The 24860-nt window shown below is 33.7% G+C and overlaps 4 protein-coding genes across 4 annotated transcripts; 2 read left to right on the forward strand and 2 right to left on the reverse strand.

Annotated features, from left to right (window-relative positions):
• Positions 1 to 989: 989 nt before the first annotated feature.
• On the forward strand, positions 990 to 3681 carry LOC120261863 (AP-2 complex subunit sigma). Its single transcript, XM_039269874.1, has 6 exons — positions 990 to 1083; positions 1202 to 1300; positions 1401 to 1451; positions 2475 to 2648; positions 2980 to 3039; positions 3471 to 3681. The coding sequence occupies exons 1-6, from the start codon at positions 1081 to 1083 to the stop codon at positions 3510 to 3512; spliced, it is 429 nt and encodes a 142-aa protein (XP_039125808.1). The 5' UTR covers positions 990 to 1080; the 3' UTR covers positions 3513 to 3681.
• On the reverse strand, positions 3538 to 7217 carry LOC120261824 (calcium-dependent protein kinase 18-like). Its single transcript, XM_039269820.1, is given in 13 exon segments — positions 3538 to 4152; positions 4228 to 4395; positions 4479 to 4541; positions 4635 to 4742; positions 4832 to 4947; positions 5036 to 5069; positions 5071 to 5163; positions 5248 to 5417; positions 5499 to 5577; positions 5646 to 5757; positions 5842 to 5883; positions 5975 to 6105; positions 6660 to 7217. Coding segments are annotated over 13 exon segments (1530 nt in total). The 5' UTR covers positions 6918 to 7217; the 3' UTR covers positions 3538 to 3996.
• Positions 7218 to 7554: 337 nt separating this feature from the next.
• Positions 7555 to 10097, reverse strand: LOC120262409 (uncharacterized protein DDB_G0283697-like). Its single transcript, XM_039270514.1, has 6 exons — positions 9881 to 10097; positions 9689 to 9784; positions 9076 to 9177; positions 8821 to 8961; positions 8643 to 8713; positions 7555 to 7977 (listed from the first exon to the last, which is right to left on the reverse strand). The coding sequence occupies exons 1-6, from the start codon at positions 10031 to 10033 to the stop codon at positions 7716 to 7718; spliced, it is 825 nt and encodes a 274-aa protein (XP_039126448.1). The 5' UTR covers positions 10034 to 10097; the 3' UTR covers positions 7555 to 7715.
• A 3744-nt stretch (positions 10098 to 13841) lies between these two features.
• LOC120261630 (auxin response factor 5) lies at positions 13842 to 19840 on the forward strand. The gene is made up of 14 exons (XM_039269590.1): positions 13842 to 14425; positions 14517 to 14629; positions 15089 to 15187; positions 15265 to 15321; positions 15519 to 15671; positions 15742 to 15826; positions 15926 to 16016; positions 16199 to 16363; positions 16434 to 16553; positions 16808 to 16883; positions 16974 to 17109; positions 17287 to 18431; positions 18524 to 18714; positions 18819 to 19840. Exons 1-14 carry the CDS (start codon positions 14392 to 14394, stop codon positions 18991 to 18993), a joined length of 2640 nt encoding a protein of 879 aa, XP_039125524.1. The 5' UTR covers positions 13842 to 14391; the 3' UTR covers positions 18994 to 19840.
• Positions 19841 to 24860: the final 5020 nt, after the last annotated feature.

Genomic DNA, 24860 nt, shown 5'->3' on the forward strand with positions numbered 1-24860 from the left:
ATAACTGTGTTTTTAATTTTCTTTCATCATAGAAAGCTATATATTTGGTCTATTTAATACCACTAAAACTTTTGTTAACCTCGGCATACAAATATAAGTAATTTGTTGGGGCATACATATAAATATATTTTTAAACATATACAAGTAAATATATATATATATATATATATATAATTTTTATTGTAGGTTAAAACGTCATTCATTTATATTGGAAAAATAAGAGCGAAGTGTCTTAAAAAAAATGTATTGATTAAAATAAAATAGTTCCATTATTGAGTACCATCAAATATCTCTTGGCTTTGTCAACATAATAATTACGTATGAAAGAAAATATATATATTCGTAATAATTTCTCTTTTTATATTTTGGACAAATTAATTTTTTTATTTTCTTTTAGTGTATGGTCAAGTCTAATGCTACATTAACTGAGTAAATGATCAATCTTACCGATAATGGCATACACATTTGTAGAAAACAAATGACTCGAATAAAGAGGAGAACCTAACACTTTCGGCATGAGTGATCCCCGCAAAACCAAGAGAACGATGCCTCGGAAAGAGTGGTGGGACCCGATTGGACAAATTATTTTGTCAAAACTAATTTAGTACTTTAAATATTAAAGAATATAATTTAAATATAATTAGCCTCATGAGACATGATCATTGATCTTGATTTGTTGTTAGTCTCCATTCCCTAACTTTTAATAACAAATTTTCCCTGATTTCTTTTTTTTTTAATGATGTTTTTTTGCACAAATAGTGGAGTTATTCAAAGCTTATCATGTTAACTTTGGATTTAAGAAACAACAATTTTTTTATTAAAAAAATTTATAATTTATATTTCTCTCAATATATACAGAAATTTAATTAAAAAATAAATATTTTATTTTTAAATGGTTTAATTACTTAATTTTAATGTTATTTATTTATAAGACCAAAAGCAAAAGTGGTCTACATTTCTCATTATAATTTATTGAAGGGTTAATCTGCAAAAAAAGAGCCCAATAAATAAATTTTAAAATAAAAAGTATCAAATCGGGAGAATTATAGGTTTCGCGTTCGTCTTCGTTTCGTGGGAAAAATGGTAACTTTTTGCATGATTTTCTTCATTTTCGATTCGAATTACAATCAGAACGATCTCATCGGTTTGATTTTCAAAATCCTTGTCGTCTTAGCTTTCGATTGATGTGTTTTGGTGGCAGATCCGGTTCATATTGCTTCAGAATCGGCAAGGAAAGACGCGGCTCGCGAAATACTATGTTCCCCTTGAGGAATCAGAGAAGCACAAGGTTGAATATGAGGTTTGGATCTCTGCTTTCTATCCTTCTCCGCAAATTTTTTTTTTTTTATGGTTTTTGTCGAGATTGTTTTGGTTTTGATCTAGGGTTTTGATCTGCTTAGGTTCATCGGCTTGTGGTCAACAGGGATCCAAAATTTACCAACTTTGTTGAGGTGAATGACTCTTTTCCACTGAATTTGGTTCCACAATTTGTTTGTATATCCTGTTTGCTATTGTTTGTCAAGTGGAAAGAAAATCTTTTGTGTTTCTAAAGAGGAATAATAGAGGTTTTTTAGCAAGGTTAGGTTTAGAACAAAATTCTTGTCAATTTTTGAAAAACAGTATCAGATTGGTTGAGCTTACCCTGAAGGATCAAGTTTGAATAAATTTCTCACCAACGTCATTTTAGATATTGTGAGGCATCTTTGGATGAAGGGTGTGTCTTTTAAAGTATCAACTTTTATCTTCCACATCTGATGATACTTTGCTTTTCTTGCTTTGTTGTCTATTGATGCTGTAAGCCGTTGAGACTTTGTTCAGTTGGTGATGATTGAGTTATTGTTGTAATCAAAAGTACAAGTTTTATTTTGTGTCACTCAAGTAGTAGGATGATGGATATCATGCCGGAGCGAATTTGATTTTGTCTTCACACTAATTACAATAGAATTATGAAGTATTAGTGCTACTAGAAAAAAAAAAAAAATTGGAAGTTTAAGATGGAATTTATTTTCTATATTAGTAAGCCAAATGAGCAAATGAAGGATGTTGCTTTTCATGTTATTTTGCGTGTTTGATCCTTCATGGAAGAGAATTTATCTTGTTAGGATTAGGAAATAGGGCATTGACAGTAATAGTATGCTCGAGGGAGTCAAAATGATGAATGCTTGTTGGAATTTTTAAAATAAATGTAATTGGTTGTTTGATAGGTAATAAAAGTGGTATATGTGTTGAATTAAAGTTAAACTCTGATGATTTAACATTAGGTATCTAGAACAATAGATTACTTTAATAAACATTTTTTTTCCAAAAAAAGTTCTCTATAGTTTTGTTAGTCTAAAATAAATATGGGTTATAGTGTATTCTTTTGTTACATAATAATTATGGATGGGTATCTTTTCTTATGATAGTGTTTTTCTTCTTTAAAGCTTCTTATTATTTTATTGTGTTATTAAACACAGTTGCATTTCTTATTGCAGTTTCGCACCCACAAAGTTATATACAGAAGATACGCAGGGTTATTCTTCTCATTATGTGTTGATATCACTGACAATGAGTTAGCGTATCTTGAGTGCATCCACTTATTTGTGGAGATTCTTGATCATTTCTTCAGCAATGTTTGTGAGCTAGATTTGGTTTTCAATTTCCACAAGGTTTGTACTCATGATCCTACCTTGATTATTTTCCTTTATTATTACCGGTTGTAAGTATTTTCTCAATCACCATCTTGTTAGATACTATGCTACATTGATTTTTCTGGGTTCTTCTTCTATATATTGATGATTGTCTGATGTGTATGGTCTCTTTTCTGTGGCATGGATTTTCCAGTCTTTGATTTTTGTTTATGTTGTTAAGGTATTACATAAATCAATCAAGTGTTTTTATAATGAATGGTTAACTATATGTGTTTGTTACTCTTCCTTACTCTCTTGCTATTTTTCGACTTAACAGCAGTTGCTAATCATGGGGTTTTTCTCTGTAAAGGTATATCTGATATTGGATGAGTTCATTCTTGCCGGTGAGCTGCAAGAAACAAGCAAGAGGGTGAGTTTATTTATTTTTCTCTGTTGACATAGGAATCAAAATTGTCTCAATAATACTAAGAAGGGCCTGTTTGTTTTGAATTTATTTTTAAAAAACACAATTTTTACTCACATGGCTAGAAAACATGTTTGTTTGAATCGAGACCAAATTTTAGGAAAATTTAGAAAAAAAAAAAGCATTTAGTTAACACGTGTTTTATCATATGATTTTCAAACCACTATCTATATTCATATAAAATATGATTTTGCATATGTATATATATATAATCCCAGTATACATGGGATTTTAAAATATAATTTAATTAACATAAGATTTTGCCAAGGGAAAGATCTATGAGCTTATACAATCCATTTTATATATTAAAAGTATTATTTTAAACATGGCTTACTTAACCTTTGAAAATTAACTTACATGGTGTATGTCATCACCAGGCAATCATTGAAAGAATGGGGGAGTTAGAGAAGCAAGAATGATGCTGTGTGATATTTGCAGACATGGTTTTTTTTTTGTCCTTGAAGAACTACCAGTTTGCTGTAATTGATTTAATACTATTCAACTGCATCATTGCAATTTTTCCATGTTGTATCTTTCTTAGTCATGAGAATTCATCTTTCCTCACAATAAAAAAAAACATTTGTTCCACCGTATTTGTTGTCAGCCTCTTAATTTATAAACATCTCAAAAACAATACATGAAACTATTTTTTCGACTCACCGGCCACTACTCTGTTACATGATTGTGCTCACTGAAAATGTGAGAAGAAAACCTTTCTTCATGTTATGGTGTGTAAGGGATGTACAAAGAGCTAGCTCATCATGAGTTGTTGCATGGAACAACACTTGGTGCATCACTTGTCGCCCTAAATTTTCATCTATAAACTCAGCTCACAATGATTGCATCGATTTTTTGGTATGTATGTATGTGGTGTTGATCTATGTTGAGTATCATTGCTTAAATCTATAGGTTTTGAGGATTTCGTGCGGCCGGGCTTGGAAGATTGCTCATGCTTGCAGTTCTTAGGAGTCTACGAAACTCGGACAAGCTTATCTTGCCATCCTTATCAATGTCGGCTTCTTCGAGAAGCGGGATGATCGAACCTTTTAAACCTGTGTGCTGTGCATCACAAATAAATAGCCATTAGAATCGATTCGAATCTTTATTCATCTGATGTTCAAATAGCTGTTGTACCATTCTGAGTTCCTCAGGTGTGATGTATCCATCTTTATCGACATCAAATTTCTCAAAAGCTGTTTGAGAACGAGTGTTCCACTTGTCATGTTCCTGCAACTGATGAACATGTAATGTTGCTGCGACGAACTCAGAAAAATCCACCAACCCGTCTGTGTTGCTGTCGATCTGTTTAAATGCGTTCGACAAATATTAGAATTCTCACATCATGTTCATAAAATCGAATGGAGGTAAAAAGATTAGTCAATTACCGCTTGAAGAATCTCGACAACCCGGGGTTCTTTCATTCTCCAAGGAAGGTCTTTCGCGAGTGCCTAGAAGATGGAATCGAAATAATCCAACACACAAAATTTCTTATTTGTGATCAATGAATGGTTTCTATGTTTAATCATGTAGATGCTACTTACATGTCTCATTTCGTCGAGACTAATCAAGCCATTTTTATCTACATCAATTGCATCGAACTGATCACGGAGGTCAGCCAACTCCTCATCGTCTAGTGTACTTGCCAATGCCTGGCCCATGAACACATAGATACTACTTCTTTACTGTCGAGGAATAACCATTTAACGATAAAGGTGAATAACAATAGACATATACATACTCGAAGAGCAAACTGTTTGAAACGGCTGTACTTCACAAATTGCCGCATGTTCGATAAAACAGATATATCAATGGGTATCTCTGATGCATCTCCGCCTTCCCTCACCCATCGATGTGCTGTTAGATTAAACATAATTCGTTATCCAATAGGTAATCGACAAAAATGATATCGATCTAGAGAAGATTAATCAAAATAAGTTCATACATAAAGCTTGAGCAGCAGTTAATCTCACTCGAGGGATCTTTGACAAGCAACTTTTGAACGAAATCCTTGGCACTAACGCTTATGGTCGGCCAGGGCTTACGCCGAAAATCAGGCTTGTTTCTTAGGACCTGATTAACAGTTTTCACATAAAATCGAGCATAAGAATCAATCAAAAGAAGCAATGAGCATCACAAAGATCGAATTTAGTTTACCTCCTTGAATATTCCATCTTCGGTTTTGTCCCAAAACGGCCGTCTTCCACAAAGAAGAATGTAAGTAATGACACCTATACTCCAAACATCTGACTCCGGCCCAGATTTTCGCTTTAGCACTTCTGGAGCTACATAATAAGCACTGCCGACAATGTCGTTGAATTTCTTGTCTGCACAATTTAAGTTTATATTGTACACTAATTCCACAGTTTCGAACTGTAACATAGCAAGCTAAGAGTTTATATCAAACCCTGGCTTTATAAAATCTGAGAGGCCAAAGTCTGTCGCTTTAAGAGGCGAGTCCTCTTTGGTCGATTTGAAGAGAAAATTCTGTAAAGAGTTCGACATGTTATTAATTAAAGCAAGCCATGTTTCGCAAAGTAAAATTTTGAGTCTACCTCCGGTTTCATGTCTCGATGTACCAAACCATGCAAATGACACTCAGCTGCAACTTTGAGCATTTGTCTTACGACAATTGCTGCATCTTTCTCACTGTATCTGCTATCCTTTCTAGCAAGAAAAAAAGCCGAAAAAAATCATAGCAATGCGGCAATTTGCTTGGAAAGAAAACACAAGATCGCCGAGTAATCTTACTTAGCTAATATTCGATCCAATAGTTCTCCACCTTCACATAATCTGTTTCCAAAAAAGTAACATGCCATAGTGACTAATTCATAATACGAAATGAAGATAAACAGACGTCGAAAATGAAATGTATGAAACTCACTCCATGACAATATAAACAAATGAATCATCTTCAAATGCATTGTAGAAATGAACAACATTTTCATGGCCTTGAAGGGCTTGCAATATCTTCACTTCTCTTCTAACATCATCCACAGCAATTGGAAGAAGCATCTATTGCAAATCACAAAGCATTCATAGAAGAAAAAATTCAAGCTTGTATATGATTCAGTGATGAAAGAAATTCAATAAAACTTTACTAAAAAAGAAAATTCCACAATTTTCATGGAAATCAACAAAAGAATTCAATAAATTCAAGCTTTGTATATGATTCAGTGATGAAAGAAATTCAATAAAACTTAATTAAAATACAAACATCATCAAAGAAAAATCCACAATTTTAATAGAAATCAACAAAAGAATTCAATAAATTCAAGCTTTGTATATAATTCAGTGATGAAAGAAATTAAATAAAACTTTACTTAAAAAACAAAAATCATCAAAGAAAAATCCACAATTTTAATGGAAATCAACAAAAGAATTCAATAAATTCAAGCATTGTACATGATTCAGTGACGAAAGAAATTCAATAGAACTTCAATAAAAACCAAAAATCATCAAAGAAAAATCCACAATTTTCAAGGAAATCAACAAATAGAATTCAATAAAACCAAAAAAATAAAACCAAAAAAAAAAATCATCAAAGATTCAGAGTTCCATAACCCTACCTTGCTCTTGTCGATCCTCTTCACAGCAACACGATCACCATTGCTTTTATCAGTGGCGACAAATGTATACCCAAATTGGCCATGCCCTAGAAGCTTCCCAACAGCGTAGCGGCTCTCAAAATCCTTATCATAGCCGAAATCGGTCCTCTTCCCGCACGGCACCGCCGAGGCCAACCTTCTCCGCTGCCCCTTCTCCCTCACGCCGGCGGTTTTCCCGCCATTGGAGCCGCTTGCTGGGCTTGAACAGCATGATCCCATCCTTATCCTACTCGATTCTTATTCCGATTTTGAGAGGAATAACCATCCAATTCCGGAATATAAATAGGAAGAAGAAGAGAAAGGATCAAAAGTGAAGACTTTTTCTGATTTGGAAATGATCAAAGGTGACACCTTTTGTGGGATTTGTAGATGAATTTTGGAAATTTGGGGATTAAAAAAGAGAACTTTTAAAGAAATTGAATGAAAAAAGAAAAAAAAATTCTCTTTTTTTCCCCCAAATTTATTTGTGTGATCTATTGGCTTGCCTTTTATAATAAAGCTTTCTGTTTTTGGTGTTTTTCTTCCTTCTTGTCTGTTAAAGACTGTTTGTTGAGATGGATAATTATTAATTACATATAATCATTTATATTTATAAATTATTCATAATATTAATCTTGATCACATGAAATGACAACATTAAAAAATAAATAAATAAATTCAAATCTTATTTGGTTCACTAAGGATATACCAGCTATGTTGAATGCTTTATTCTGTTTAATTGTAAAATTAAATTATAATGAATAATTAAACTATAATTAATGTCTAGCCATTGATCACAGATTCACAATGATCAACCTGGTGCAATAACATTGCATGATTTTCCAACCCTTTTTCAGGACCAATCAATATTGTGACAGCAAAACAACCACTTTATAAAGTGGACAAGATTCATTATGCCAATGACAATGTAAGCGTATGAGTTTTTACAAACAATTTTAAACTAGCTTCATTTCTATGTCATTCATTAAACTTTGGAGAAGTTCTGAGCAGTTAAGGGTTAAGTTTGAGATGAATACTTCAAGTGGAAACTTTCTGCCGTTTTTTCTTCGATAAGATGAAGTCCTCGTCCTCGTCATCTTCTTCGTTCTTATCTCTTGCCTTTCGCTTCTCCGTCTTGATCACAGTTTTTGTGACTACCTGCTTTTCTTTTACGGTTGATGTTTTTTTAACAGATGTCACCTTTGTTGGAGAAGCTAGCTTCTGTTGCTGGCTCTTCTTTAGTTTCTTCTCATGCACCTTCTTCGCTTCGTCAGCAGGAAGCAAACCCCACTCCATCATCCTTAACAATGAGAAGTAAGATCAATACCAAATTCGCTATATTTCCGTGTGAGAGCAAAAACAATACTGTCTGTATTTGTAGTTTTTGTTTTTGAAAGATAAAGAAGAGGCAATTAATAATTAAGGTTGGCTGAACATTAGGTTTAATAATATTTGACATGAAACTGCAAATGCAGCAGACAGCTCCCTACTCATACATTTTAATATAATCAATTGACTTAATGAGTTAAAAACATAAGAGAAAAAAATATATGAAGAAATTACATTATCTAAAGGCATTTTCAGGTTTGATTAATCTACTAAAGTCAAAAGAGAATCCAAATTCAGCAGAAGAATAGATTTTTGTGCAGGAAGGAGACTAGTGAAAAATAGAGGAAACAAACAAGAATGATAGTTCAAAACTGCTAAATAATCACGTCAATCCAAAATCAAGAACTCACCTAGAACCTCAAAAACACTAATGGACACGTAGATTAAAACAAAAAGTAGTTATTCAAAACAATGTTTCTCATGATAAAACATACATACTTGTAATCTTATAACAAGACTTGTACCAATAAAAAATTGAAATATGAAGTATGAAAGCATATTATCAGGAAATAAAATAAAACTATTAAGCTAGCGAACGAGCAAACATGCATATAATAAGGGAAAAAAAACACTCACCAAATTGCAGCCATTTCACTGCCAGGCATCTGATGATGCAGTGTTTCATAGAATATCCTCAATGGATCCCTCTACAATACAACAAACAAAATGGGAGAAAACTCATAGTTAATAAATTTCCCAATTCAAATTCTGCTCTCAGTGAAATACATACACACATACACAAGGGAAAGCATACTTCCGGTGGCTGCTCATGCTTCTGCCCTGGCAAATCAAAGGACTTCTTCTCCCTCCCTCGAACAGCCCTAACCTTGGTCACCTTCACCACACTAGTTACCTTCATCTTCTTCTCATGTTCCTTCTTTTTTTCTTTATCTTTTCCTTTAAACAATGTAAAAAATTTTAAATACAAGTTTAACCTAAGGACATTCTAAAAGACAATGCTAGCCAGCCAACACACTGCAAGTAGAAAAAGAGAAACACAAGAAGAAACCTTTTCTGCTTCTTCTTCGTCATCTGAGTTTAGTGGTTCTTCCTTTTTTACTTTTGACAGTTGAGCATTACTCTTCACCATTTCCTTCTTATGCTGCTTCTTCTTCATGTTGAATAAAACAATAAATAGAAGAAAACAAAACAAACCAAAATTAAGAACACACAGACTCAGACAAAAATAAGATTAAAAAAAGAACCAAAATTGAAGATAATCCAATGGAAAAAAAGAGTCAAATCTTATTGGAAAATTGAGATACAGCCATCAAATGGAAAAGACAAAACGGAAAATAATGCGTATGTGTGTGATAATCAGACAAGACAAAACATTATCAGCATGCTCTTTCTCTCATTTTTCACACAAAAAAATTATGAATCAACTGGTAAATTAAATTTTTTATAGTGATTGTCATAAACATACTAATCAATTTTAAAAAAAAAATCAAACTTTTTTTGAAAAGAAAATACAGCATAGATAATTGCATACATTTTTAGGGGTTCTTGCGATCAATGACGATACTAATCCAAAAGCACAGCATTTAACCTAGAAAAATTTGCATTTTTTCTCAAGGAAAACAACATAGAATGAGAGAGAGGGAGGAGGGAAAAAAAAAAACCTTGCTGGACTTCTCTTGATCCTTCTCCTCAGAATCATCAGGCTCTTCTTTCTTCACTTTAGACGTCTTCCCACTACTCTTCACTTCATCTTTCTTCTGTTTTCCCAAAAAAAATAAAGCATTAATCCATAAATCCAAAGCCAAGAAGAAAAAGAAGAAGAAAACCCTCCAAAATCTCATTTAAGGGCAAACCTTGAAGACCTTCTCATCCTCATCACCAAGGATCCCTTCCCGCTTAACTTTTCCACTGTCCACGGAGCTCCTCTTCTTCAACATGGAGAGGGAGAGCGAAACATCGTCTTCCTCTTCTTCCTTCTTCACAGGCTTCTCCTTCGCTGCCGCCATTGCCACGGACTCGAGCTCCAGAGAAGAGCGAAAGCGAGAGAGAAGCAAAGAGGGGTTTTGAGAACCTAGTTTCAAGGACGAAGGAAATTGATTCTATTTCAACCGTTGGATCTTGATCCAACGGTGTCCACGAGGCCTGGGCTTAACCTTGTGTATATTTTACGCGCCACACCTTTAAACTTTTGATAATTGTTTTTTTCACCCTTTAAAAAGGCAATAAATAAATGATTTTGATAGTAACATTTAAATATATAAATTAGAAAATTTATATATATTTAATAAAACTTTAATTCTACAACATCTGCAACTTCAACCTCACGCTAATAAACAAATGTTTGGCCTACCCAATTTCAAACTCCCCTGGAGCCATTGCCCTTCTTTCTTTTGCTTCTTTCTTTTTTGTCAGATGAGTGCTTCGGCTAGAAAAAGTAAAGTGAGACAGTTTGTATGACAGTGAGGTAGGGCACTAGTGCACGTAAATCGTGACTACCCGCATATAATCACTACTCGCACTTTCAGAAATGTGCCCTCCACTTAGTCGTTGGTTAGATCCATTGCCTTTTAGTCTATTAAGTCATTCCTTTGATATACATATACTGAAACATTAATCCCACACTTTTCAAGTGAAACTGAGGACTTGAAGGTTTGATAATTAGTGAGTAGTAAAAAATTATCGATTAGATCTTTCTATAAATTCCTCAGAGATGGTGTTTATGTATTTGAGGAATTATTTTTATAAAAGAATTTGTCATTAAAAAAATCTACACAGTAAAAACCCTCACTCTTGATAACTTAGCAAAGAAAGACTCTGATAACTTAGTTTGTTAAGTACTGAATGTTTTTTTGACACAAGGTGGTGGAAATCATTGAGCACATGTTCTGATATTACCCATTTGTTGAATGCATTTGTATCCATTTTGGTTATATTTTTAAGCGTCCTCGAGGTTTTAGACTTTTTAGATTCCCAAACTGGAGTCCTAGCAACATGAGACATGGAAGCTCCTCTAAGGATTATTCTTTAGAATATTTAGTTGGAAAGGAATAATAATATTTTTAATAAAATATCTCCTTGCTTGGTAAATTTGCTGGCAAAAAATAAAAAATGACCAAACTTGAAAAAAATATTATCTACCACTAACACAACCTTAACTTTCATGTGTACCTTGTTTATTGCTAATAAGAATATCTAATCCGTGTTTGTGGTTATTTTTTCAGCTTATTATGCTCTATTGTGTGGGTTTCTTTCTTGTTTTACCATCATATATTTATACTTTTCTTTTTTTAATAAAATTATAATTAATCAAATTTTATTAAAAAAATTAAATTTTAAATGCAAACTATTAGTCCAAATGACGATATGCAAAATTTATAAAAAAAGATATATTATCGAGGATCATTATAACATGATAGTTAATATTTTTATTCCCCTCCCAACTCAAAGGGCAGTGTTTAAATCATATTCTTGCTTGCTCACATTTTTCAAAAAATAAAATAAAATAACATAAAGTAAAAAAACTGCTGAAATTAATTGCAACGCATTATTGTCAAGAAACACATCATAATTTTGTTTGTTTGTTGAGAAGCAATTTTTGCCCATTATAATCTGTTTTTAGATGCATGTAAATAATTTTTTATATTTTAATATAAAAATCTATTTTATGTTATATATCATTAGATTTTATGAGACAAAAATCAAATCATAAGATACACTTTGCTTATTCGATAAACTATAATTTGAGTTCCATAAGGATGTATAGATACACTTTCATTAAAAGTATAAAATAAAAGTGTGAAACAAAAAGATGTTATCACTTTGTCCAATTTTTAAAATAATAATACAATTTTTTTCCTATCATGAATATATTCAAAATAAGTAACTACAAAGCATTTAACTTTTTTACTTTGTCAATGATAGTCATGATAATTTTAACCAAAGTAAACATGTGGTAAAAGAAAAGGCTCTTCTTGATTATAAACCAAATCTTTTGAAAATAAAAAAGTAAGGAAAAGATAAGTATCTTTATCTTATTAAAGTGAAAGCTCTCAACTTTCCATAATAGAATCCATTTGAGAAACATTGAAAGATGAGAATTTTTCATAGTTTTCTTGTCCTTTGTTCCCCATAATACCCACAAAGATGCAGTGTGTAGCAGTGTATTGCAGCTATTGATTTTGTTTCACTATCTTTTTTTTTATATAGTACCAAAGTACTAACATTAAATATTTTTGTATGTTCATTATGTCATGCTTATCTCATCTCAGTGTTGCACATTTCAATCCTCTACTTTTCTGCTTTTCCTCTGTTTCTCTCCTGAATCCTGATGTAATAATAATAATAATAATAATAATAATATGTATATATATATATCCATCCGTAACTTTTCCGAATCAATTTCTTTAATATTTACAGTACATTTCGTTTTCTTATTTTTAAAATTTTTCTTCACATGAGCTTATGCAGCCATGCTATATATAATTTGATAATTTTATATAAATTTATATTTAAAAATAAATGATTTGAAAGCATTATTTTTTTATAAAAATTTAAAGAATGAGGATCCCTCTTGCTTTTCTCTGATAATATATATATACATTGCTTTTTCACCATTTTTATAAAGAAAATCAGTGCTTTGGAATACCAACTTAATTACACTTTGTCTTTATTTATTTATTTTTGCATAAGTATTTGCAATTTAGCACATTTTTTTAATATTTATTTCATACAATATATATTGATATATATATATATATAATTTTAAAAAATAAAATATAAGTTATAAAGATTAACATGCTGTTATTCTAAGGTTCATATAAAAAAAATATCATATAATATTTTGAAAAAAAAAAAATTCAACTCCTATACAAAAAAATCTAATTTACCAAGAACATGAATTTTAGAATCTTACTTTTTTTTTTTATATATATTATTCAATTTTTCTTTTCCTTTGTTACTTCCATCTTAAAAATCATTCACATGATTATTATCATCATCATTCACATGATTTTTTTTTCTAAACTTATATGATCAATATATATTTCATTTTAATACCAATGTCTGTAAAACATATGGAATGTACGTAGACAATGAGAAGCAAACTCACACGCAATGATATCACGTGATCATGCAGGTGCTACTTTCAAAGATTCTCCAACTCATCATGTACGTACATTTGTCAGATCTGACGGCTAGTGTTTGACCATCTTTTCCTCTCTCGCGTGCGCTTCGATCTTCACGCCGGCTCATCCTGACCGTCCGATCCCAGCGTGCGCTTCCGGACAAAAGGCTCGGGCAGAGGTATGGTAACCCGACTCCGGGTCAAAAGCTAATCGGATCCTTGGAATGCTTTCGGGTTATCGGATTCAATCTTCCTTGAGATCCGTTATGAACCTCTCGTGGGCCCCCACTTTACTGACGTCAGCCTGTTTTTGCCCTTTGTCTGTGGTGGGCCCCCACTTAGCCAGCCAATAATATTTCTGCACTTTTTTAAAGATAAAAATAAAATTTTTAATTTTTTTAAAAATGAGTATTTGGAATAAATACTTTTTTTGTGATATATGGAAATTATTAAATGGAATAAAAAAAGAAAAAAATTACAACAAGACGACACGTTAGTGATATCCAACGGCTTTCAACTGTCTTAACGGTCAGAGATTGAAAGAAAACCCGGATCCGATATCTCTGTCAGACCCGCTAAGTGGTATAGTTCCTCGCGGTTCACGTTAAGTAAACCTGAACCTTTTCTTCTCTTTTGATGCTCTCTTGCTCTGCTTTTCTAGTCCTCTGCTTCTCTTCAGCCTAAAGCTGCCAGAAAGCCATTGAAAAAGCAGCCAAATTTGGCGAAAAAATTGAAGCTTTTTGTGTAGATAGAATCATAGAAGCATAGAAATCAAGAATTCTTTATCGAAAGGTCGACGTCTTTGAGGGAAGAGAGTGAGAGGGAGAAAGAGAATGGAAGACAAAGAAGTTTGAGAGAGATTGAAGAGGAGTTTGACCATTCATATAGTTCTTAGTGCTTGGCGTGCTTGGAAGTGGGGAAATTTTTTTAGCTTTTTCACTGCAATGCCTGCTTAGATTGCATTTCTTTCCCTTTGTTTTTTTGGTTGGATGTGGTTGGCGTTTTGTAGTCAAAATTCGGAGGGAGAATGAGGCTTTCTGGATAAAGATTGGATTTTGATGGGTTGAGTTTGAGAAGGTGGGGAATTTATTGTGTTTTTAGGCTTGATTAAAAAATGAGAGCTTTTTCTTGGATGATGTTGTGAAAGTTCCAGTGAGTTTTCTTGGATGAAATGAAGGTAATGTGCAGTAGCTGGAGAAGCACAGAGCGCGAGTAGTGCATGCAGGTAATGTGCTTGATGAAATGAAGCTCTCAGCAGAGATCCAGAACAATGCAGGTAAGAGTGTTTTTTCCTCTTGAGTATGTTGTTTTACTGCTGAAGTTTTTGATTATTCTTGATGATTTTGTTTGATGTTTTGTTGTGTTAGTTGTGAGGAAAGTCATTAATTCTGAGCTCTGGCACGCCTGCGCTGGACCTTTAGTCTCTTTGCCACAACCCGGCAGCCTTGTTTATTACTTCCCTCAAGGACACAGTGAACAGGTTTGTCTTTTCTCTGTGCTTGAAGTTACCATTTTGATGTTAGTTATAGTGCTTGTCACAACATTCAGCTTGCAAGTGTAATGTTGCAATAGTTATGGAGAAGAACCAGTTCAAGCTCCCTGGGAATTGAATGTGTCTAGTTCTTCAAATTTTTTTCATTGCCAATAGTACTGCAGAAATGAATACTCAAGCATTGATATAGAGTGAACTTGCATTTTGGGGTAGTATCAGTATTCTATGAACATATGGAGAAGCTGAGAACATAAATGTTGGCAGGCATTATACTTTCAAAGACTAAAACTGAAATCTTGTTCTATAATTAGCATTATTTACAGATAAAGAATTTCTAACTTTTCAAACTATCAGTGTTGATAAAGGTGATTGATTTCTGTGTGCCTCATGTTATTTTGGAATATATTATATCTTTATTCAGCCTGCCCCTTTTTTGTTGACGAACAGGTAACGGTCTCAACGAAGAGAACACTGAACTCGCAAATTCCCAACTACCCAACTCTCTCTTCTCAGTTGATGTGCCGAGTTCACAATGTTACCTTGCATGTCCGTTAGTAAACTTTATATGTTGTTTGTTTTAGCTTTATCTATTTGTTGTTGTAATTCTATAAACAAAATTTCAGGCTTGCGGTGATAATGATGAGGTCTATGCACAAATCACTCTTCAGCCAGTGAACTCTGTAAGCGCAAACATTTTACATTTTCAGTGGTTCCTTGCATTCAGCACAATCTTTTCTGCAATGTTTTGAATCCTTTGATCTCTCATTCTGCCAATTCATCTGCTATGATTTTACATAGATTATATGTATTTGAATATGTGGCTTTTCTTATCTTTCCTGATGATTTTTTCATTAACTGGCATATTACTTTTCTATAGGAAATGGATATGTTTTCTATTCCTGAAACTGGACATACAAGAAGTAAGCAACCGAGTGAGTTCCTCTGCAAGAATTTGACTGCAAGTGATACAAGTACTCACGGTGGTTTTTCAATGCCACGCAGAGCTGCAGAGAAGCTATTTCCACCACTGGTGAGGGTGCATGATAGAGTGCAGTTATATATAACAAGACAAATTTCACATCTTGTGTTTAACTTTCCAGGATTATTCAATGCAACCTCCAAATCAGGAGCTCATTGTCCGAGATATACATGATAACTTGTGGACATTTCGGCACATATATCGCGGTAACATAATTTATCCTTTGTTTGGACAGTAAATGACTCTCGGTTGATTTAAGTTTCCCTGCAGTATATCTTAATCCTTAAATTTCCAATTCTTTCCAGGGCAGCCAAAGCGACATCTTCTGACTACTGGATGGAGCTCATTTGTGAGTGCAAAACATCTAAAAGCCGGTGACGCTGTTCTTTTCATTAGGTACTCTTCACTCTTAATCCAGGAAAATTAGTGACTTCCCATGAATGATATATTCAATAACTTTGAACTTTGTTGCAAATATGACATCCATTTATACACATTGTTTAAATCTTCTTTGTGCCTATTGGTTCTTTTCTTCTTTCATTTCAATGGTTTCAATTCCTATTGGTTTTCTTTTTCAGGGACGAGAAGTCACAGTTACTCTTGGGTGTCAGGCGTGCCAGCCGACAATTAACAACAATGCCATCATCAGTGCTATCTGCTGATAGTATGCATATCGGTGTTCTCGCTGCTGCTGCTCATGCTGCAGCAAGCTGCAGCCCCTTTACTGTTTACTATAATCCAAGGTTTACTGACATATCCTTCACACATTTTTACATTGTTGAAAATATTTACCTTTTTTCCCTATATGCTCAGGGCATGCCCATCAGAGTTTATTGTTCCACTGGATAAATACAATAAACTTGCATATACCCCGGTATCAATTGGAATGAGATTTGGGATGATGTTTGAAACTGAAGAATCCAGTAAGCGCAGGTTTTCCCTCTCCCTTCTCTCTTTAGTTTTATCTCGAAACTGAAACTCTAGAGAAATTATGTCATACAAATCCATACTTGAATTGTATTTTCTGGTATATATTTGCGAAAATTTTCGTATAGAATTTTGTCCATGCTAACAAGCCATTGACATATCTTATCTTTTATGCTTGTAATCCAAATGCATTTGACAATCTATGTTGCATTGATGTTAATATGTAAAGGTCTTATCGTCTAATCTTTTTCTTTTGAAAGGTATATGGGCACAATTGTCGGCATTAGTGATTATGATCCTTTAAGGTGGCCTAATTCAAGATGGCGAAATCTGCAGGTGAGTTTATCTAATTTCAGAAATTATGTCACTAGAACAAACAGTGGTGTATTTTTGGTACTAATATTCAATTCTTCATTTCATAAACAGGTGGAATGGGATGAACATGGTTATGGTGAAAGACCAAATAGGGTTAGTTTGTGGGAAATCGAAACCCCAGAGAGCCTATTTGTTGTTCCTGCCACGACTCCATATCTAAAGAGGCAATGTCTCCCAGGTTTTATTGGTAATTCATGTACCTAAATTTTATTTCATTCGGTTAAATACTCTGTTGCCATTGTTTTACTTAGAGTAAAATCTTAATAGCTTTTATTTAGCAAAATTATCACTATTTGATATTCTGCATGTTGTTACGGTAATGCAATAGATTTTGATATCATGATTATATTGGATGATTTTGCAGTGCCTGGACTTCAAATTGGATCTCTAAATTCAAAACCTTTACTACAAGTTCCTGAAAACAGAAATGCTCAAGTAAAGCCTTTGTTTTACAGTAATGATCCTGTGCAACTTCTGAAAGTCCTGCAGCAAACTCATACTTCTAACCAGAATAAGCATCTTGTATCTGAACAAACCATGTATGCTAGTATCTTTCAGAGCATTAGAGGCACTGCTGATATTTCTAAAACTGTTTCTTGGGCTTCACAACCGATTTCCTCAATATCAAATGAAGTGCCACACGGAATGATTGTCACAAAATCAGTAATTGAGAAGAATGAACAAAATATGTTGCTAGAGAATGAGAAACTTCTACCTTCAATAGTGCAACAAAGTGATGAACTATCAATCAACAAATCATCTTCAGAAAGAGAATTTCAACTTCAAAGTGAAGACACTGACCTTGAAAACCACAATGGAGGAAATTCTGTCCAGGAGAGCCTTGTAACTAATATGCTTGTGAACAAATGTTTCGAAATGGAAGGTGACAGCAGCCATCTTCTCTTTCAGCAGCTTGAGCCAATTGTTTCGCATTCATCGGTGATGGAAACATCAGAATCACTAGACAAGGAAGGGTACTCTACTTCTCACTACTTGAACGAGGAGAATTGGTTTTCAAATCTATCAGAAACTACTAGCAGTTTATCTGGAGATTTATGTACTATCATCAACCCAGAAAATTTGGATTCTTTTGACATATGCCTTCCGGCTTTCATGCAAGAATTCTTCAGTCCTCCAGATCTCATTCCTCTGGCAGACGATGATTTAGTGGTTCATAGAACAGAAACTAACTCATCAACTGAGAATTATGCACAAAGTGAGAACTTGGAGAACCAGAATTCTCCGGCTTGTACTGAAAAACAAGGCATTGGTTCTTGTGTTTCGAGTTCAATTACAGGAAACTGCAGCGGGTTCAATGGTTCTACTTTGCAATGTCCACCAGATAGCTTGATCGATAACCGGAATTCTAATCAGGATTTTCAGTCTCAGGTGAAATCTCTACAAGACATTCCTGAAAGCTCTCGAGGTACATCATCTGCAAGTGACAGCTGTGTAAATAGATGCACTAGAAAATCAATTTCGCAACAACCATTGCGAACGTACACAAAGGTACAGCTTTGTGTCCCACACTGAAATTGAAAGTAAAATTCATTGTTTTATGCAAACTGCAAACAAATGTAGATTCTTTTTATGTTTGCCAGGTTCAGAAGGCAGGATCTGTGGGGCGATCGATCGATATCACACAATTTAGGAACTACCAAGAACTTAAGTCTGCAATAGCATGCATGTTTGGGCTTGAAGGGCAATTCGATGATCCAAATGGTTCTGAGTGGAAGCTTGTGTATGTGGATTATGAAAATGATATTCTTCTCGTTGGAGATGATCCATGGGAGTAAGTCACTTTCCTGTAAGCATATGATATGTTGATTATCTTGCTAAAAGTTTAGCATTAAGACATCGAATTGTTTGAACTCGGCTAACACGCTCTCCTTGCAGGGAGTTCATCAACTGCGTTCGATGCATTAAGATCTTATCACTTTTAGAAGTACAACAAATGAGCAAGGAGGGGATGAATCTCATTAACACTTCCAATGTGAACCAGGTGAATAGAAATCCATATTGGGAGGATGGTAGTGATGACTTGGATTTTCCTAGCAACATGGCATCATAGAGTGTACCTTGCATTGTTCTCTTATCTTTCATGATATTGAATCAAAGATCAGAACACTGCTTCTGAACAAGAAAACAAATCTTGTGGGAGATTCAATCAGCTTAAAGATCTAACATTTTTTGCCATCAGGGACTCACTTTGTTCAGCCATTATGTATACATTAAAGCATCATGAACTGCAGACTTGATCTTCTTAGTATTAGTGTAGTTGGCTTGTGGCTTTAGGTTGAAGTTGGAGTAGTATTAGTGCAGTTTGCTTGTGATTTTAGGTTGAAGTTGGAACTCTATCATTAGTTTTTGTGATTTGCAGAGTTCTTTGGCGTTTAGAAATGGTACTTTTGTGGTTTAATCTTAGAACAAAATTTTGGAGACTATTAAGAGGTTTTAGGCAAACATTGTTGTGTTTCTTTATTTTCTTTTCTCTATTTTGCTTTAATTGAGAGAAGAAATAATTCTGTTCATCCATTTAACTTCATGTACTTAAATTTTCAATCAAGGTACCAAACACTTCCTTAACCCAACATGGTAAAAACATTTCTTGCTAGAGAAAAGAAAGGATCACATTGATTCAAAATATCACTGTATTTTCCATTTATCAAGAATTCAAGATGGAAAACCAGAAATAATCATTTCTGAACAGGAAAAGAAAAAGAAAAAGAAAACAAAGAGAAAATTCGAATTCCATGTAGTGTCATTGCGTTCCTCTAATCTAATGCAAGCACCAGTTGATCTACACTTTTATTATCAGACGATGAAACATGAAAGTATCTCTTCTTTTGCTTTTCCTCTTGATGAGAAATGGAGTTTAGCTTTCCTCCATAATCCATCAACAAGTCTAAGCAGGTCTGTATCATTCAGTGATGGCCCTTTGCCTCAGCTTTGTTATGTGATTTTGCTTTCGCCTAAACAAAGAAGAACACAGTACAAATAACATAAGTAGAATAGAAGAAATATGCTTGTATGAGAAAGTAAAAAAAGCCATTTAGAGTTGCAAGTGTCATCATAATGTATTTGCAATGACGACGTATTGCCACATTTCATATCCCAATTACATATATATATATATATATACATACACATCCCATGTAAGCAAGTGTGGAAGCATACAAATTGTGAGATGGCCTACGGATCATGGTTTACGAACCCTAAATTAAGGATGCACGTAATAACAATAGCAAAGTAGACAATCACGGACAGAACACAAGACTTATGTGTTTCTGAAATAGATCTCCCACATCCACAGGGAAATAAAAAGTGAATTCCACTGATAATAAAATAGTACAAGGGAAGGATTACAGCGATATTAGATCTTGCTTCAAAGAACAAAATGAGAACAATTGTGTTTTCAAGCTCTCTGTTGTTTCAAGATTCTACTATTGCATCTCCTTTTTTACTCCCTCGCAAACTCTCTTTCAATCTCTCTTATATCTCAATTGATCCTCATTAAATCTTCTCCATCATAGTTTTAGGATTACATCAAAAATATTTATACGCATATCTTAGCATTTTGGAAATCTAGTCCCTTCAGTAATTCATTATGAACTTGAATCTATATTTCAACACTCTAGTCCAATGAAACCACATGATTTTACATGAATTTAAGTATTTTGCATCTAAAGTAAAGCTTTGCCCTCTCATGTAAAATGCAGCACAATGTCGACATCGCAGCAAATAAGATATCATTACAATACGATGACGCCAAAATTTGCAATTCTAATTGGCATTTAGATATAGAGCATAAATCTGTGCACAAAACTTAACACTTGCTAACAAATCAAATGGCATTTAGGTACAATACAAACACAATCTTAGAAGTTAACTCTCAAACTGAAAAAAAGAAGGGGGCTAAATTTTACACATTTTTCTACATCCAATACACTTGGATAGAAACTATAATCTGATGCAAAACAAACAGTGGTATCCAAATCCAAGCATAAGTATGGGCTTCAATAAAGCAAATTCACAAATTCAGACAGAGCATTAAATCATGTGCAAACAACTGAATACTTGTTTGCAAATCAAAAAGCATCGATCAATTCATCAGAAAAACAACCATAAAATAGTGCAAACAAACAAAGGTAGCACCTTTCAGCATGAACATGGGTTTCAATAGAAATTTTTATTTTTTTTCTAAAAATTCATATACACATGAGATATTTTATTCACAAAAGGCATCGAATTAAGCATGAACAACATCCTCCTTATCCTAAAAGAAAAGCAATCGATCCGCAATGGTGGATCAGTGAGGAGATTAGATCAATTGGTACCTTGAGGTAGGAGAGTTTCATGCTCCCGTAGACGACACCGAAAGCTAAGGCTGAAGCGCGGGCGACCTGCAAGAGAGGAGATCAAGCATGAAGTAGAGATTGTGATTGGCGATCAAGAGGATTAAGGGGAGGGGAAAGACGTACGAAGGCGAGGGTGCTGACGCCGGAATAAGGGCCTGGAACGCCGGCCGCCATTGATTATCCGAGAGCAAGAGAGCAAGAGTGAAAAGCGAGAGAGAAGACTACGCCGAGAAAAAGGGATGGATTCGTGTAATATAAATTATTTATGGGGGGTGAATCGTAAATTTACATCAGAATTGATATTTTACAGCATAACACCCTAAAAATGGTATAATTTGCCTTTAATTTTTAATTTTTTTAAAAATAACTTTGCTTGGATGATGAAAATTGTGTAAATAAATAAAATGTAATAATGACTGCCTTTATTTTATAATTGTATTATTAATTTATATATTTAGTATTTGAAAATTTATATCCCAATAAAAATTTATTTATTTATTACAAATACAGAAAAGTTAGTGAATAGGGCACAAAACGGACAATTGATTGTTTAGCTATATGCTATTAGTAACATGGAGTTACCGTTAAGAGGCGAATGCATAGATCAGAGATTTGATTATTCAGCTTACATGCTTTTAAATTAGTGACACAAGATTCAGTTTGCAAATCTGCAACTACCACCAGGGATTCATTACCATCACTGTATTTAATGGGATTTGAACTTGGAGTTTTAAATCCCCACACTAATATATTTTGCAGTGATGTGAGTTAAACAACCTTCTGACAACCATATCAAATTTTACTATTTAGTATCTTATAAAAAAATTTTAAAACTAAAAACATATTTTGGTGAGTAAAATAGTTATCTACATACATGGCAAACTAAAATTAAAAAAAAAACCCAAATGCATAAATCATAGTAAATATCTTGAAAATGCATATATAAATAGATATTGCATGGAGAAAAAAATGAATTTGACCGGAAAAAAAAATGCCAGAATAAGTGATGGTTTCCTCACAAAGACATGACATTTATGGGTGGCATATATGAACCGATTCATAAAAATTTGTGAAATGACACCTAATATTTCCTAAATGATGCTTTATGCAGCAGCACCCTAATATTTTATTATATTCAAAGGTTTGTAATTATATATAAATCGAGGGAATCTTTGTAAATTGGCGGCAAAAGTGAAGTTTTATGCAAAAACACCCTAAATATTATATTACTCTTACTGTTCTTTTTTATTTGTCATGTTTCTATTTGTCATAAACCCATATTTTTTTTATCTATTATTTTTAAATATTAAGATGTATTTTTTTTCTTCTAAAATTACCATAGCACTCTTTATCAATTCTCTTATTAAAATTTAATATGAAAAAAAATTGTGAAAATATATATTAGAAATAATTATAAAAAAATAATTAATTTTTTATTAAATTATGTGAAATAACCTGTTTATATAGACTTTGAAAAAAAATTAATTAAAAAAAAGGAAAAAAAGGAAAAGGATCAAATAAAAAAAATATAGGAGGACCAAAATAAAAAAATAATAAAAAAAAGGAGGTGTCACGCTTTGAATTATAGCATAAAAAATAATAATAATAATTAAAATTTTAAAAGTGAGAATATATATATTGAATTTTTGAGTTTAAAAAAAATAATAAAAAAAAGTGGATAAGGAAGATATTTTGAAACAAAAATTTGAAATTTGAAGAAAAAGTTTGAAAAAAAAATCTCCCGTGTGACGGGGAGTTGGCGATTTGGTAAAACAGAAAAAAAGACTAAGAGAAAAAAGAAGAAAGAGAGAAAAAAAATAGGAGAAGAAGGAGAGACTGAGAAGGAAGAGAAGAGGAAAGAAGAAGAAAAAGAAAGAGAAGAAGACGAAGAGAATTGGTATGGTGATGGGTCGCGGTGTCATCCTGAAATCTTACTCTTCCTCGCCTTTATCTCTTTTCTCCGATTCTAGGTTCCGATCTTCATTCCAGTGGGTCGAGGAGGTCACCTTCGGCTCTATTAGTTCCTCTCCCACACTTTTTTTTCTCTCTCCAAACACTACCACGTAATGAGCTGGAGGAAACCAAGGACAAGATGGAGGACAACTTAGTGGTGGTGGTGATGACGTATATGGCTTTTTGCCGCCACCACCCCTGGCGTAATCCAAGAAGCTTTTGTTCTTTGCTCTCTTCTCCGATCCCGCATCTCGATCACCATCCCGAGGCAGTGAGAAGATCAACGACGAGAGACAACATTCTATCATAAAAAAATCATCGACTTCATCAAAAAAATGTTTCCTAAACAAAAAGAAGGAAAAAGATCAATTGCTCCAATCGCTCATAACCCTAGCACAAATCTCGAGGCATGCTCGAGAAGCTCGTCAAGTGCTTATAGCTTGAAAAAAGGTAGATGTTCTTACAAAATTCCATCCAAAAATATATATATATACTTATACATGTTCTAGTTGCATCTATGCCATAAAAAATGTCTGGATTTTATTTTTACAAAAAATCTTCATTCATTCCCATGTTAATCCATGGGATGGTAGGACCTGCACCTTGATTGCTTTTTACGAACCATGCACTCCTTGATTAAGTGAGTGATTAATTGTAGATGTGGTAGCATGCTTTTTATGTATCACATGCCAAAGCATGTTTTTCTCAATCAAAGAAAGAAGAAAAAAAGAGGGTTCGGTTGTGGTAAAAAAAGTACATTTGTAGAAAAGTTGGACTTTTATGCAAAATCCATGGAATAAAAAAATGATGAAATAATTGAGGACATATATGCAAAAAAATGTGAAAAATGTGTGAAAAATATGAAAAGCTCGAGGGTTTAATTGCAAAAATCCATGAAAAAAATATAAAAAAATATGAAAGTTTGGGGTTTATTGGCAAAAATTTGATAAAAATGTGAAAAAAATGAAAAAAATTAGAGGATCTAAATGCAAAAAAAAAAGAAAAGAAAAGAAGAAAAAAAGGGTTTTTAGCGAAGATAAGGGGTATTTTGGTAATTTCACAAGACCCCCCCTCTTAAGCTTACCGTGATGTCCAATGTATGGCTGACTCGCTCTCCTGAGAGGGCCTCCCATTACCTCTTGATAGTCACTGAAGCGAATGGGATCGGTGAAGACTCTTAAAGACCCCTTAAGCTTACCGCGACGCTCCAACGATGTCGACCGCCTCCCTCGAGAGGGTCTCTTCGCTGCCTCTTAACAATCACTGGAAGCTGATGGGCTATCGAAGATCCTTTTTAAAACTCTCTTTGAGCTCATGGACCCGGGTTTGAGGCCATTAACTCTCTTAGGAGCGATGGAAAATTCCAAAAACCCTTAAAACTCTTTTCGAGCTCGATGGATACTGCTTTGAGGCCATCGACTCTCTTAGGAGTGATAAAAAATTCCAAAACCCCTTAAAACTCTCTTTGAGCTGATGGATACTGTTTGAGGCCATCGACTCTCTTAGGAGTGATAAAAAATTCCAAAACCCCTTTAAAACTCTCTTTGAGATCATGGACCTTATTTGAGGCCATCGACTTCTTCGAGCGATGTAAAATTCCAAAACTCTTAAAACCTCTTTGAGTCGA

This window comes from Dioscorea cayenensis, chromosome 1 (genome assembly GCF_009730915.1).
Source record: "Dioscorea cayenensis subsp. rotundata cultivar TDr96_F1 chromosome 1, TDr96_F1_v2_PseudoChromosome.rev07_lg8_w22 25.fasta, whole genome shotgun sequence".
Lineage (NCBI taxonomy): Eukaryota > Viridiplantae > Streptophyta > Magnoliopsida > Dioscoreales > Dioscoreaceae > Dioscorea > Dioscorea cayenensis.